The 12,451-nt window shown below is 38.5% G+C and overlaps 1 protein-coding gene across 6 annotated transcripts in view; it reads left to right on the top strand.

Annotated features, from left to right (window-relative positions):
• The window catches only part of LOC115220897 (unconventional myosin-XV), a 455,449-nt gene that overhangs the window by 211,580 nt on the left and 231,418 nt on the right, over positions 1-12,451 (top strand). For all 6 annotated transcript variants that reach the window (XM_036510507.1, XM_036510509.1, XM_036510508.1 and 3 more), the window contains exon 18: positions 7,622-7,745. In XM_036510507.1, the coding sequence (XP_036366400.1) occupies positions 7,622-7,745 (124 nt within the window). The remainder of the gene's footprint in view (positions 1-7,621; positions 7,746-12,451) is intronic.

Below are 12,451 nucleotides of genomic sequence, written 5' to 3'. Positions count from 1 at the left end.
TAAAATTAAATATTATTAGGAACTAAGGTCTTCATAAAATATCAAATGGCTGTGAGGATCCACCCAAGTAAAACGGGGTCAAAGGGTTTCAATGGTTGAGAATTACTATTCTGACATATCTTTGACTAGGCTGGAGACAAAAAAAGGGACTTGGGACCGAGTGATGAAAAATAACCTTGAGATTTTTACATTTGATGAAAGGGATGGCAAAAGACAATGTCGACTGGCTATTGATGGTGAGGCAGAAAAACCTGACCTTCTAATACCAGTTTGGTGAAATAGTTGTCGAAGTAGCGAGATGGTGTTTACACTCCTCCCTTGCCTGTTGTTTTGTGCATCCCCCTCTATTGCCCATTGTATGCCCTTATTTTCCCCACCGCTGTTCTAAATGTCGTGCCTGTTTTGTATCTCTGCATCATCTATTCACTGTGCCACGTTACTTATAACTGAAACAACATCTTCCTTCCTCACCACCTACCCACTCCTCCTTCTTTTTCCCCTGATTCATGATGCCTGAGTGGAGAGAAATTGCCCTCGGGCAATCTTCACATTACAATGCAATGTTAACCCTACACTTCTTCTGACGATGAAACAAGCTTTTATCTTTCTGCTTGCTTCAGTTATTGGTCTCTGACCATGCTGGAGCATTTCTTTGAAGACATAAGTGAACAAATCAACTCCAGTACTTCATTTTTAAGCCAGAAACTTATTCTTTTGATCGCTTTTGTCAAACTACGAAGTTACAGGGACATAAACAAACCAACACCATTTGTCAAGCTGTGATGGGATACAAACACAACACAGACACATGCAGATATATTCAAATATGTGCGCACACACACACACATACATGCATGCATGTGGGTGTAGAAAGTAAAAAAAGAGAAATAAAAAAGCTTATATAATGTATATACATATACAGCAGTTTCCATCTAACAAATTCACTCATAAGCCTTTGGTCAGCCTGAAGCCTAAGGTGCTGCTCAGTGGGACTGAACCCAAGACCACTTGGTTGGGGAGCCAACTTCTTATCCCTCCGGTGGTTGGTTCTATATTTCTCATGGTTAGTGTGGTGGGGTACAAGATCCCTATTCATAGTTTTAGCTATTTTTAGTACTTTTTATTACTTTATATGTGTTCTTTAGCAATAATATTACCAAAAGACATATTCTGATATGTTTGTTCCTTCTTGAGCCATGCCTGGCTCATAAGGGCCAGTTTCCCAGTTTCCTTGGCGTATAGGTTCCCCACCTGGATGGGACGCCGGTCCATCGTAGGTGAGCTGCAAGATGCAGGAGGAAAGAGTGAAAGAAAGTTGTGGCGAAAGAGTCAGCAGAAGTTCACCATTACCTTCTGCCAGAGCTGCGTGGAGCTTAGGTGTTACGCTCATAAACACACACATCACCCGGTCTGAAATTTGAACCCACAGTCCCTCGACTGCGAGTTGGCTGCTCTAAGCTGCTCTAACCACTAGGCCATATGCCTCCACCAAATTTGAACTCAGAACAGCAGACAAAATACCGCTAAGCATTTCGCCCGGCGTGCTAATGATTCTGCTAGCTCACTGCCTTATATTCTGATATAATGTATTTATTTAAAATGTAAGCAAAAACAGACAAGTACTCTTTGAAAATAAAACTATTTTTTGGTAGGGAGAGTACTCCTTTCATATTTGCTATTTACTCATTGCTTGCATTATCATCCTCATCACTCTGAGCAAAGCAGTCAATGAAAATGTCTATAGCATGTTACAAGCAGATGGACTTATAGCACTTCTGGCAGCAATTTCTTGTCTTACGATCTTTTGGCGAGGGGCACAAGGAGCATCTTTGGATGGAATCTTCACAATGACTTCTTGGAGGTAATTCCTTAGATGCTGAGAAATGTTGAATCTTCCTTTTTAAATCCTTCCTCAAAAAATATGGGTTTGTTTTGCAATGATAGATATGGTCCTCCACTAACTTGAGTCTCAAATTCCTCAGAAACTTTCAGTGCCTGATAGGTGTTTGAGAGTTTACCATGAATATATTGTATGCATTTATTCCTGCAACATTGAGTATGGTATAGAAAACTTTAACCAGCCAACGTTAAATATTTCTGGAAAGATTATAAATGGAGCACATCAGATCCACAGTGTCTACTCCTCCTTTAGTACTGTTGTAGAGGGTAATAATCTCTGGTTTTCTTTTGTACTTTCATCAATTGCAGCATCATGATGCAATGTTCTCAGTGAGACAACATTTTTACCTTTCTTGGGAACACAGGAGGTCAGTGAAACATCCTTCTGAAAACCAAACGAGCTTGTGTATTCAGTTCTGCTTCTTGCGGCAACAAATTGAGGGGGAAGTTCTATCTTGTTCTTTCCCAGAGTGCCAACTAACGTTAATTTATAATTCTTCAAGAGATCAACTGCAACTTGTAAACCAACTATCCATTGTAATATTTCTTCCAGACCCATTTATATGAGACTCCAACCATTTTACCACTGCTGCTCCTGAATTATCTACTATAGAAGGACCTTCTGGTTGTTTCCCCAAGTAGACATCCATACATGACACATAGAAAGTTTTAGCATCTGCCAAAATAAATACTTTTATGCCATATTCTACTGGTTTACTTGGTATGTAGACCCTGAATGGACAGTTCCCTCTAAAGGCAGCCAACTTTTCATCTGCTGTTGCATACTCTGAGACATTAAAATTGGAGATAAAATTATCAACAAATTTCTCAAAGAACTTTCTAAAAGGTGCAAACCTATCTTCTAGCCTCCTTTCAGCCCGGGTGTGGATATCATCAAACCTCATAGACCTCCATAGGAAACAAAAACACTGCAAAGACATCGTTGCCAGAAAGATTTCAATTCCTGTACCATCGGTTGCCCAAACATCTTCCATATTCATTTGGTTAGCTCTAAAAATTCCTAACAGATAAAGCAGTCCTATAGCAGCTTTCCTCTCCTTTTCATTAGTATATCTCTCTTTTGACTTATCTTTATATATTCCTTACTGTCAGTGTAGATATTAGTGCAAGCGACTAATTCATTCAGAAGTTCTTGCGTGAGTAACAAAGACCAGCAGCATGCACATGTCTTACTGCTGCTCTTGGTCCCAGTGAATCCTGGTATATGTTATGTGCACGTGTACACCATGGAAGACATGGGGAAACTTCTTTCCAGAGAGTTTTATTATTTTTGCCTAAATCTTTAGTTAAATATATTCAATAAGAATATTATATACTGAATTTATACTGAGTGTTCTATTGTATCAAAGTATTAATACTATTAAAGTATTTAAATATTTAATATGAGTGATTATATACATATATATTTTTTAATAATATATTATATAGGCGCAGGAATGGCTGTATGGTAAGTAGCTTGCTAACCGACCACATGGTTCCGGGTTCAGTCCCACTGTGTGGCACCTTGGGCGAGTGTCTTCTGCTATAGCCTCGGGCCGACCAATGCCTTGTGAGTGGATTTGGTAGACGGAAACTGAAAGAAGCCTGTCGTATATATATATGTATGTGTATGTGTTTTTGTGTTTGTCCCCCTAGCATTGCTTGACAATCGATGCTGGTGTGTTTGCATCCCCGTTACTTAGCGGTTCGGCAAACGAGACTGATAGAATAAGTACTGGGCTTACAAAGAATAAGTCCCGGGGTCGATTTGCTCGACTGAAGGCAGTGCTCCAGCATGGCTGCAGTCAAATGACTGAAACAAGTACAAGAGTATTATTAATATTTGGAAATCAATATCAGAAAACTCCTCAGAAAGATATACACGTGGGGAAAATAATCATTTTTGCTTATAAACTGTTTTTCTGTTCCTGGTAGCCTATTGTTCCTCTTCTTCATTAACTTCATGTGTTTCTTCTAAAGGATCATCTGGTGAGGTCTGCAACATGCCATCTGCTTCAGTTCTTCCCTCTTCATCTGTTGTTTCATCCTCAGCTATACTCTCTCCTTCCTCTTCATATTTCTCTTCATCTGTTTTTTTTTCATCAAGAAATGATCTTGATTCTTCTATGCTTAATTCTCTCCCAATTTTTCCATTTGTCTTTCGTAGTCCATTGTGAATCTGAAAGAAAAGATTTCTCACCATTATGGCATTCAGAACCATCTAATAACAAAAAAAAAATGTTGGGCAGCTGACAATAGTATATAATTTTATGCAAGAAATAATCAGCCTTTCAGATATAAAAGTAAATAAGCAAGATAAACAATAAGAAAGAGAAGGAAACAAAAATATACCTGTCAATAAATGGTACAGTGAATGGCATGGTGGGGTATGCACAACCCCAGGCACAAATAATGTGCGTACATTTCTCATCACTCAGCAAATAACTGAGTGAATACAGTTCTATTTAAGAGATGAATTATGTACATTATTTGCATTATTTGCATTTGACGGATATTTGTTCTCATCTTGCTTGTTGTTAACACAGCGTTTCAGCTGTTATACCCTCCAGCCTTCTTCAGGTGTCTTGGGGAAATTTCAAACCTGGGTTCTCATTCCTAAGTTATTTTTCAATGTTATTGTTATTTAGGTCACTGCCTGAAATCGAACTCTGAATCTTGGTGTTAGTAGTCCTCACTTTTAACCACTATATAATAATAATAATAATAACAATAATAATAATAACAAAAATAATAATAATAATAATGATAATAACATTGGAAAATACCTTAGGAATGAGAACCCAGGTTCAAAATTTCCCCAAAACACCTGACGAAGGGCATATCAGCCGAAATGTTGTGTTAACAACAAACAAGAGGAGGACAAAGATCCATCAAATGTAAATAACTGAATGGAGTTGTGCATTAACTCAGGGGAGTATGCTGAGAAATTACATGGATGGATAACACTATCACTGATGCAAGATGCACATATACAAACATCACCTAAGGTATGAGATACCCCACTGCACAACTGGAGGGTTAACCACACAGCCACATCTAATACTGTTTATATTTTCAGTTCAATTTATGCTGACCCAGACAAAATCTCATTCTATTGGATAAAAATCTATACTGAAGAAAATTGGTGACGTTTTGTGATCAATAGGAAAATACATAAAATAATTGGATCAGTTCAGTTGGTGCAATAAATGAAAGAAGCAAGGCACAAACTATTAGATTTTTCCCTTCTCATGACAACTGAACTTGTTCAATTCCCTCCTACTGATTATTAGTAGCCTACCAATTGCAGTGATTTACTATCCTCAGTTCACAGTCATTGTGAAGACCTTATTTCTTCCTTATTGTTCTTCCTTTTTTTATTATTTCGCCCAATGTTGATTTCACATAACCTTGATCTTTGTTTAACTGTAAGAATTGAATTAGGTGTAGTCTTCCTCTTCATATAAGTCGCATTAATACAAGTTTGTATAGAAAGTTTCGCAATAATTTTCAAGGTCTCCTTTGGAGCTTTTATGTCAGCCAAGTGAAAAGGTTTGAACACTTTTATTACTATATTTCTGTTGAAATGTTCTTTTATTTCAAGCCAGCTTAAAAGCTGCACTCCATACAAACTTTTAAGCTAGTTTCTATAGAGTTCTAATTGGACCTGTGGCTTAAAACTAAAGTGAGCACTAATAATAAAGCATTTATTGTTACCCTACCAACATGATATTATTTTAAATTAAGTTTAAATGAAAAACATCTAAGTTCACAAATCCTCATCCAGACCTGATCCCAAAGCTGGATGTTCAAGAACCAAACGAAGGGCAGATTTTCAATCCTGGTATCATCTCAATTCCAAAAAGGTATTTTATGTCTATGTAGAGTAAACGTAAGCTAAGATACAGGGATCCCATCAACAAGCTGGCAGAATCGTTAGAATGTAGCGGCAGACAAAAAAATACCACTAAACATTTAGCCTGGCAAGCTGAGTTCAAATTCTGCTGAGGTTGACTTTACCTTTCATCCTTTCAGGGTTGATAAATTAAGTACCAGTGAAATACTGGGGTCAATGTAATCAGCTAGTCCCCTCCCACAAAATTTCCAGTCTTGTGCCTGTAGTAGAAAGGATTATCTCTATATATATAAACGGCAAAATGTCTGCATGCGTGTCCTTTATACAAATCCACAATTTTTCAGTTAGAGGGCTCGCACTTCCTATGGTCAAAACCGTCCAAGGGTGGTCGTGCACATCTTTACATTTCCCCAGTCACCCCGTAAAGCCATTAAAAATTCAATAAAAGTTACCTTTTTGTGAATTTTCTATCCAAAACCCAATCAAAATGCCCGAAACTTGATATGCCAATTGAATGCCACTATGACCCGGCAACGCCGGGTCATAGTGCTAGTTATAAATAATTTTGAAAATATTGAATTCAGTAAAATAACTTCTTTGTTATTAAACTGGTTTATTGAGGTCATAAATTTATTTTAAAAAATCTTTCACTTTAGAAAAACATGTGAAATCAGAAATCAATCACTAAAACTGCTACCCCTGAATTACTTCCACAAGGAAACAGAAAAAGGGGGAGTTAAGCAATGAAAGATAAGGGATGGGGTGAAAAGTAAGTAAATTAACATGAAATTTTAATGGAAGGCTTAAATTTAGATTGCTTTCAAGCAGGAAGTTTGTGTCCTTGAACCAGTGGTAGTCTCAGGTAAGCTAATATCAAAAGAATTTAGTCAAAAAATTAAAACGTAATTTTTTTTCCAATCTTTCCATTAAAATAGATCATTTATCCTGCAGATCTTATCTGGGGTTTACCCAGAGTGTGCGAGGGCTGGGTTTCCGTTTTTAAAAATACAGATTTTGATTAACCTACATTGCCTTTCACTTTGAAATTGTTTTGTTTTTTTTTCATGTCTCTTATCCTTAAACTGTTTGTTTTTATGTATTTAAATTTTTTTCCTTTTAAGCCTACATTTAGTGATTTATTTAACCACTCTGCTCTGAGCAACTAGACACTATTGTTGTTACTGATCTCTTCTTGCCTTTATACAAGTTTGATTTGCAGACTGGGCTGTGTGTTGTGTTCTTGAGCAAGACACTTTATTTCACTTTCCTCCAGTTCTCTCAGCTGTAGAAATAATTTGCGTCGTTACTGGTGCCAAGCTGTATCGGCCCTTGCCTTTCCCTTGGATAACACTGGTGATGTGGAGAGGGGAGGCCAGTATGCTGGTCTTCTATAAACAACTTTGCCTGGATTTGTGCCTTGGAAGAGAACTTTCTCGGTGCAATCTCATGGTCATTCATGACTGAAGGAGGTCCTTCCTTCCAGTACCATCTGATCCTAAGAGACATCATTACATCTATCATACCATGTGCCTATACACCATTATATATATATATATCATACCATATGTCCATACAATAACATCTGGTCCCACAACATTATACAGCTGTCATGCCATGTATCCATGTGGTATTATCATCAGATCTTACAATGTTCTAAAAGTATGAAGCCATACACTCACATGTAGTAATTCTACCACTACATCTATTAAACGAAACCATCACACATATCCCTTAACACTGCATCTGTTGGACCTTGTATCTGTACACTTACATCTGTGCATCTATATAATCTGTGTCACCATATCACCACACCAGGGACACCTTGACCTTGTCTACAAAAGGCTTCTTTTTTTTTTTTTTACTTAGATACAAGTGTTTGATCAGAAGACAGAAAATCAGAAAGTCAGACCTTCCCTCAGATATTTGCCGTAAAATCTTGCTGACCCAACACCCAGACAATGAATCTAAATACCAAGTTGGAGCCACAAAGGTAATTATAATTCACTGATCATCTTTTGGTTTTATGGTAGAGGGAAGAGATGATGCTAACATTGAAGAAACCTTTATTATTTTTGTTTGTTTATTTTTATGGTTTATTTCTTAGATTAAACAACAAGTGCAAGGTGTTCAAGATAAAGTTGAGGACTTACGTTGCCTTTTTTTTCAATAATAGCTTGATGTATTTGGTGGACTGTCAGTGGCACTGGAGAGCATTAAATGATGATGACATGCATAAGACTAATGTTGTAGTTGAGAAAAAGTTTGCTGACATTGAGGATTAGCAGCAATCTGAATATCGACTTCAAATTTTGGCACAAGGTTAGCAGTTATGAGGGAGGGGTTAAGTTCTTTACACAGACTCCAGTGCTCAACTGGTACTTATTTTATTGAACCCCAAAAGAATGAAAGGCAAAGTGGACCTCAGTGGAGTTTGAACTCAGAATGTGAAGACAAGCATAATGCCACTAAGCATTCCACCCAGCTTGCTAACAATTCTGCCAGTTTGCTGCTTTTGATAAAGTTGTCAGATACTGGCTGGGTGTTCTAACCAGTAAGCTAAATGGTTCCCTGACAAGCCATCTGAATATTGGAAAAGAATTACCTGACTATAATGGTTTATGTCAGATATCAAAATTCCAATATCATGACTGCTGCTCAATGCTTTGTGAATACGGCAATGGCAGTAAGACATGACATTGGACAGCTGTAACGGAGACTACAAAGCTAGGCCATCCGGAAAGTGATGGTCTTTAGGTGTGTCTCTAGTAGGGGTGACATCATGTCTCACCACATCTCTGAACAGGGCTTTAGGCTCAATTCAGATAACTATGCGAAGCTGCTAGAGATTGTCATCAAACCTTGACATGAAAGGATTGCTGTTAGAAGGCAATATGCATAGCAGCAGGATTCAGCTCCTAGCCATACTTCCAGAGAAAGTCAGAAATGGTTGTTGGAGAATTTCCACAAACTTCACTGGCCCCAATTCCTTGCCTCTTAATTCCCTTGATTGTAATCCCATGGATTATTATGTGTAGAGCATAGTTCAGGAAGACACCTACCATTCTGCCTGCAACACCAGGACGAAGCTGGTAGCCAAGATCAAGGAAGTATTTGCAGATCTTTCTAGGGATACAGTGAGAAATGCATGCACAGGCACCAGAGCCATCTTCAGGCTATGGCAGAAGCTGGAGACAGCTACTTAGAATAAACTGTTACCTCCCAACCATGATCCAATTGATATTTTGTTTTTAAATACTTTTTGTTTTGAATGGGATATTATATTTTCTTTTCCTTTTATGCAAACTGTAAAATTTAGTCCAAACACTCAGTGAGTCAAGGACATTTACTTCCCATGGACAATAAACCCCACCAAAGACAATTACCCCTGAGGACAACAGATGATGATTTAAAACTTCTTGATATATTGGAGAGGGGGTAATTAACCAAGTGAAGTAATTGAAGTAAGGCGGCGAACTGGCAGAAAAGTTAGACGAAATATCGCTAAGCATTTTGCCCAGCGTGCTGTCGTTACGTTCTGAGTTCAAATTCCGCCAAGGTCGACTTTGTCTTTCATCCTTTCAGGGTCGATAAATTAAGTACCAGTTATGCACTGGGGTCGATGTAATCGACTTACTCCCTTTGTCTATCCTTGTTTGTCCCCTCTATGTTTAGCCCCTTGTGGGCAATAAAGAAATAAGTGAAGTAATTGTCCTAGGGAGTGGTAATTGTCCTTATACGCACTCTGTAATTCCTGTGGCTGTCGTTGTTTAAATCCAGGTGAACTTCCTTTGTGAGATCTTTTCTGTTTTGTTTCTGGTTTTATAGTTCAACATTTTCCTGTATAATGGACTGACATTTCTTGACTATTTACTTATGATGATGAAGGGCTTTTCTGCCTAAACTATATAAAGGTTAAATTTATTCCTATTCTGCTTTGTGAGAAGCTCTCTATCTTTACTATTCTTACTATTTTACTTATTTATCACAATGCTTCAAGCGACCTACACTGCTTTTCCCATATGAAATATATTCATCAAGTGCCAAAAAGCAGACAGGGTACAACTTAATCTCTCTATGAAGGTCTTATTCCTAGTCTGTACCTAGTGAAAGACTTGACGTTTGATATATTCATATATGTGTGTATGTTTGTATTTGTGTGTATGTGCATATGTATTTGTATACCAGGGAGTCAACAGGGAATACTCATACAATACACAGTAACAAACACACACACACGCACACACACACATGGTGAGTACCTTAGTGACCCACCTGTTGCTGATCTCTGCCCTACAAACACACACACCCACACACACACACATAGATATACATACACAGACATTCACACATATACCTTTGTGATCCACTAAGGTGTGAATGTCTGTGATCTACTAAGGTATATGTGAGTGTATATCTGTATTTGTAGGGCAAGAATCAACAATAGATATTAGTAGAGCTGGGATCAGCTATAGGCGGGTCACTGAGGTGCTATCTGTACATGTATCTGTATTTGCGTATTTGTGTGTATACATGTGCTGGGAAGAGATCAGCTGAGGTGGTCAGTCACTAAAGTGTTCACCATGTGTGTGTTTGTGACTGTATATTGTATGAGTATCTGTGTGTGTGTGTAACTTTATATGTGTATATCTGTAGGGAAAAGATCAGCCATAGGTGGGTTCTCTGAGGACCTCAAACCTTCCTGAAGATTTTTCAAATGTTCTGGCTTTTAAATAGACTTCTGTGTTATGATTTGGTTTGGCTTATATAAACATTGCCCAGTAATGAAAATGTGGGAATAATGAGGGGGAAATTTTTGTATGTAAGATATAATATGATATGCATATGGCACATGGACTATTACAACATGTTGTAATATGAATCCCTCCTGCAGGGGGATTGAAGGTGGAAGATAAAGAGGAGAAACACGTTCAGTACTTGTAGAAAAAGCAAGAAAATTAGGGCAAAGGGGCATATACATATTCAGTTGTATGGGGACCGGGGCAACCCAATCAAACATTTACATGTCATGTCTGTCACTGAAGGTGGTGGTAGTTACAATGGAAATGGCTGTTGTGTTGGAGACAGCAGTTGTGGTCGTTGTGCTAATGGTTGTGGATGGTGGTAGTGGTGGTGGTGATTGTGTTGATGATGGAAATTATAGAGGCAGTGTTAACATCGAGGGTTTAGATTTACAAAGAGGCAAAGGAACAACTGATGAAGAACATTGTGTCTGTTTCAGAGGATAATGGACAACCATTTGCAAAGAACATCTTAGTCTCTGTGTGTGTGTGTGTGTGTGTGTGTGTGTGTGTGTGTGTGTGTGTGTGTGTGTGTTTGTTTGTTTGTTTGTTTGATGTTTTTCTCTGTATAAGAGTGCTGTGGTTGTTAATGTTGTTATTGAAAAGTTTGGGTGTATTGTTATGAAAATTTGGTTTGTCAGATGGTTGCACATGAAGTGGCAGGGCCTATGTAGCGTTGCCAAAGACTGTACTGTCATCATCATTTCTGTTACACTAATGGCAGTGGCAGTAATGGTGGTGGTGGTGGTGGTGGAAATTACAATGGAAGTTGGCTGTTGTGTTGGATGTAGTTTGTTGTGTTAAAAGTTGTGGGTGGTGGCAGTTGTGTTGGTGTTCAAGCAGTTTTGTTGTTTTGGTGGTGTGGTGGTTGTGTTGTTATGGTTGGTGGTGTGGTAGTTGTGGTGGTGGTGGTTGTGTTGATTATGACAATTATAGATGTGGAGAGATACTGGTAGTGGCATTTATAGTAGCGGCGGCACTGGCGACGATGGTGACTATAGCAGCAGCAACAATTTTTATACTCTTTACTCTTTTACTTGTTTCAATCATTTGACTGTGGCCATACTGGAGTACCGGCTTTAGTCAAGCAAATCAACCCCAGGACTTAGACTGATAGAATAAGTACTAGGCTTCCAAAGAATCTTTTGCCGAACTGCTAAGTTACGGGGACATAAACACACCACCATCAGTTGTCAAGTGATGTTGGTGGGGGGACAAACACAGACACACAAACATATACACACACATACATATACATATATATGTATGTATATACGACGGGCTTCTTCCAGTTTCCATCTACCAAATCCACTCACATGGCTTTGGTCAGCCCGAGGCTATAGTAGAAGACACTTGCCCAAAGTGCCACACAGTGGGAATGAACCCAGAACCATGTAGTTGGTAAGCAAGCTACTTATCCCAGAGCCACTCCTGCACCTATATTTATTATATTTATATTTATTCCATAAGAAAAAGAAAAGTCTCCCTCACAAAATGTTGGACTGTCTCTGGAATATGGCCGGAACTTCCAAGTAGGAATCCAACATGTTAATCACCAATTAATTATGATGCCCTTACTGTAATCATGTTATGCCTCTTTCATCACAACGAACCTTTCTACTAACATACTTCCGCCACTACCACTACAATCAACACCACCACCACCACTTCCTGGCACCATAACTTTTACTACCAACACTTCTCCACCATTACCATCAACAACACAACTACCACAGCCACCACCACTACAACAATCACCATCAATAACACTGCTGTCAGTACTACTGCAGCCACCACCACCAAAATTGTCAACAACATTGCTGTCAGCACCGTCACTGCCACCGCCATCATCACCATCACTATGCTCACAACCACAACCATCATCATCATCACTACC

Source organism: Octopus sinensis, linkage group LG17, assembly GCF_006345805.1.
Source record: "Octopus sinensis linkage group LG17, ASM634580v1, whole genome shotgun sequence".
Classification (NCBI taxonomy): Eukaryota; Metazoa; Mollusca; class Cephalopoda; order Octopoda; family Octopodidae; genus Octopus; species Octopus sinensis.
This window is presented reverse-complemented; position numbering and strand designations above follow the sequence as displayed.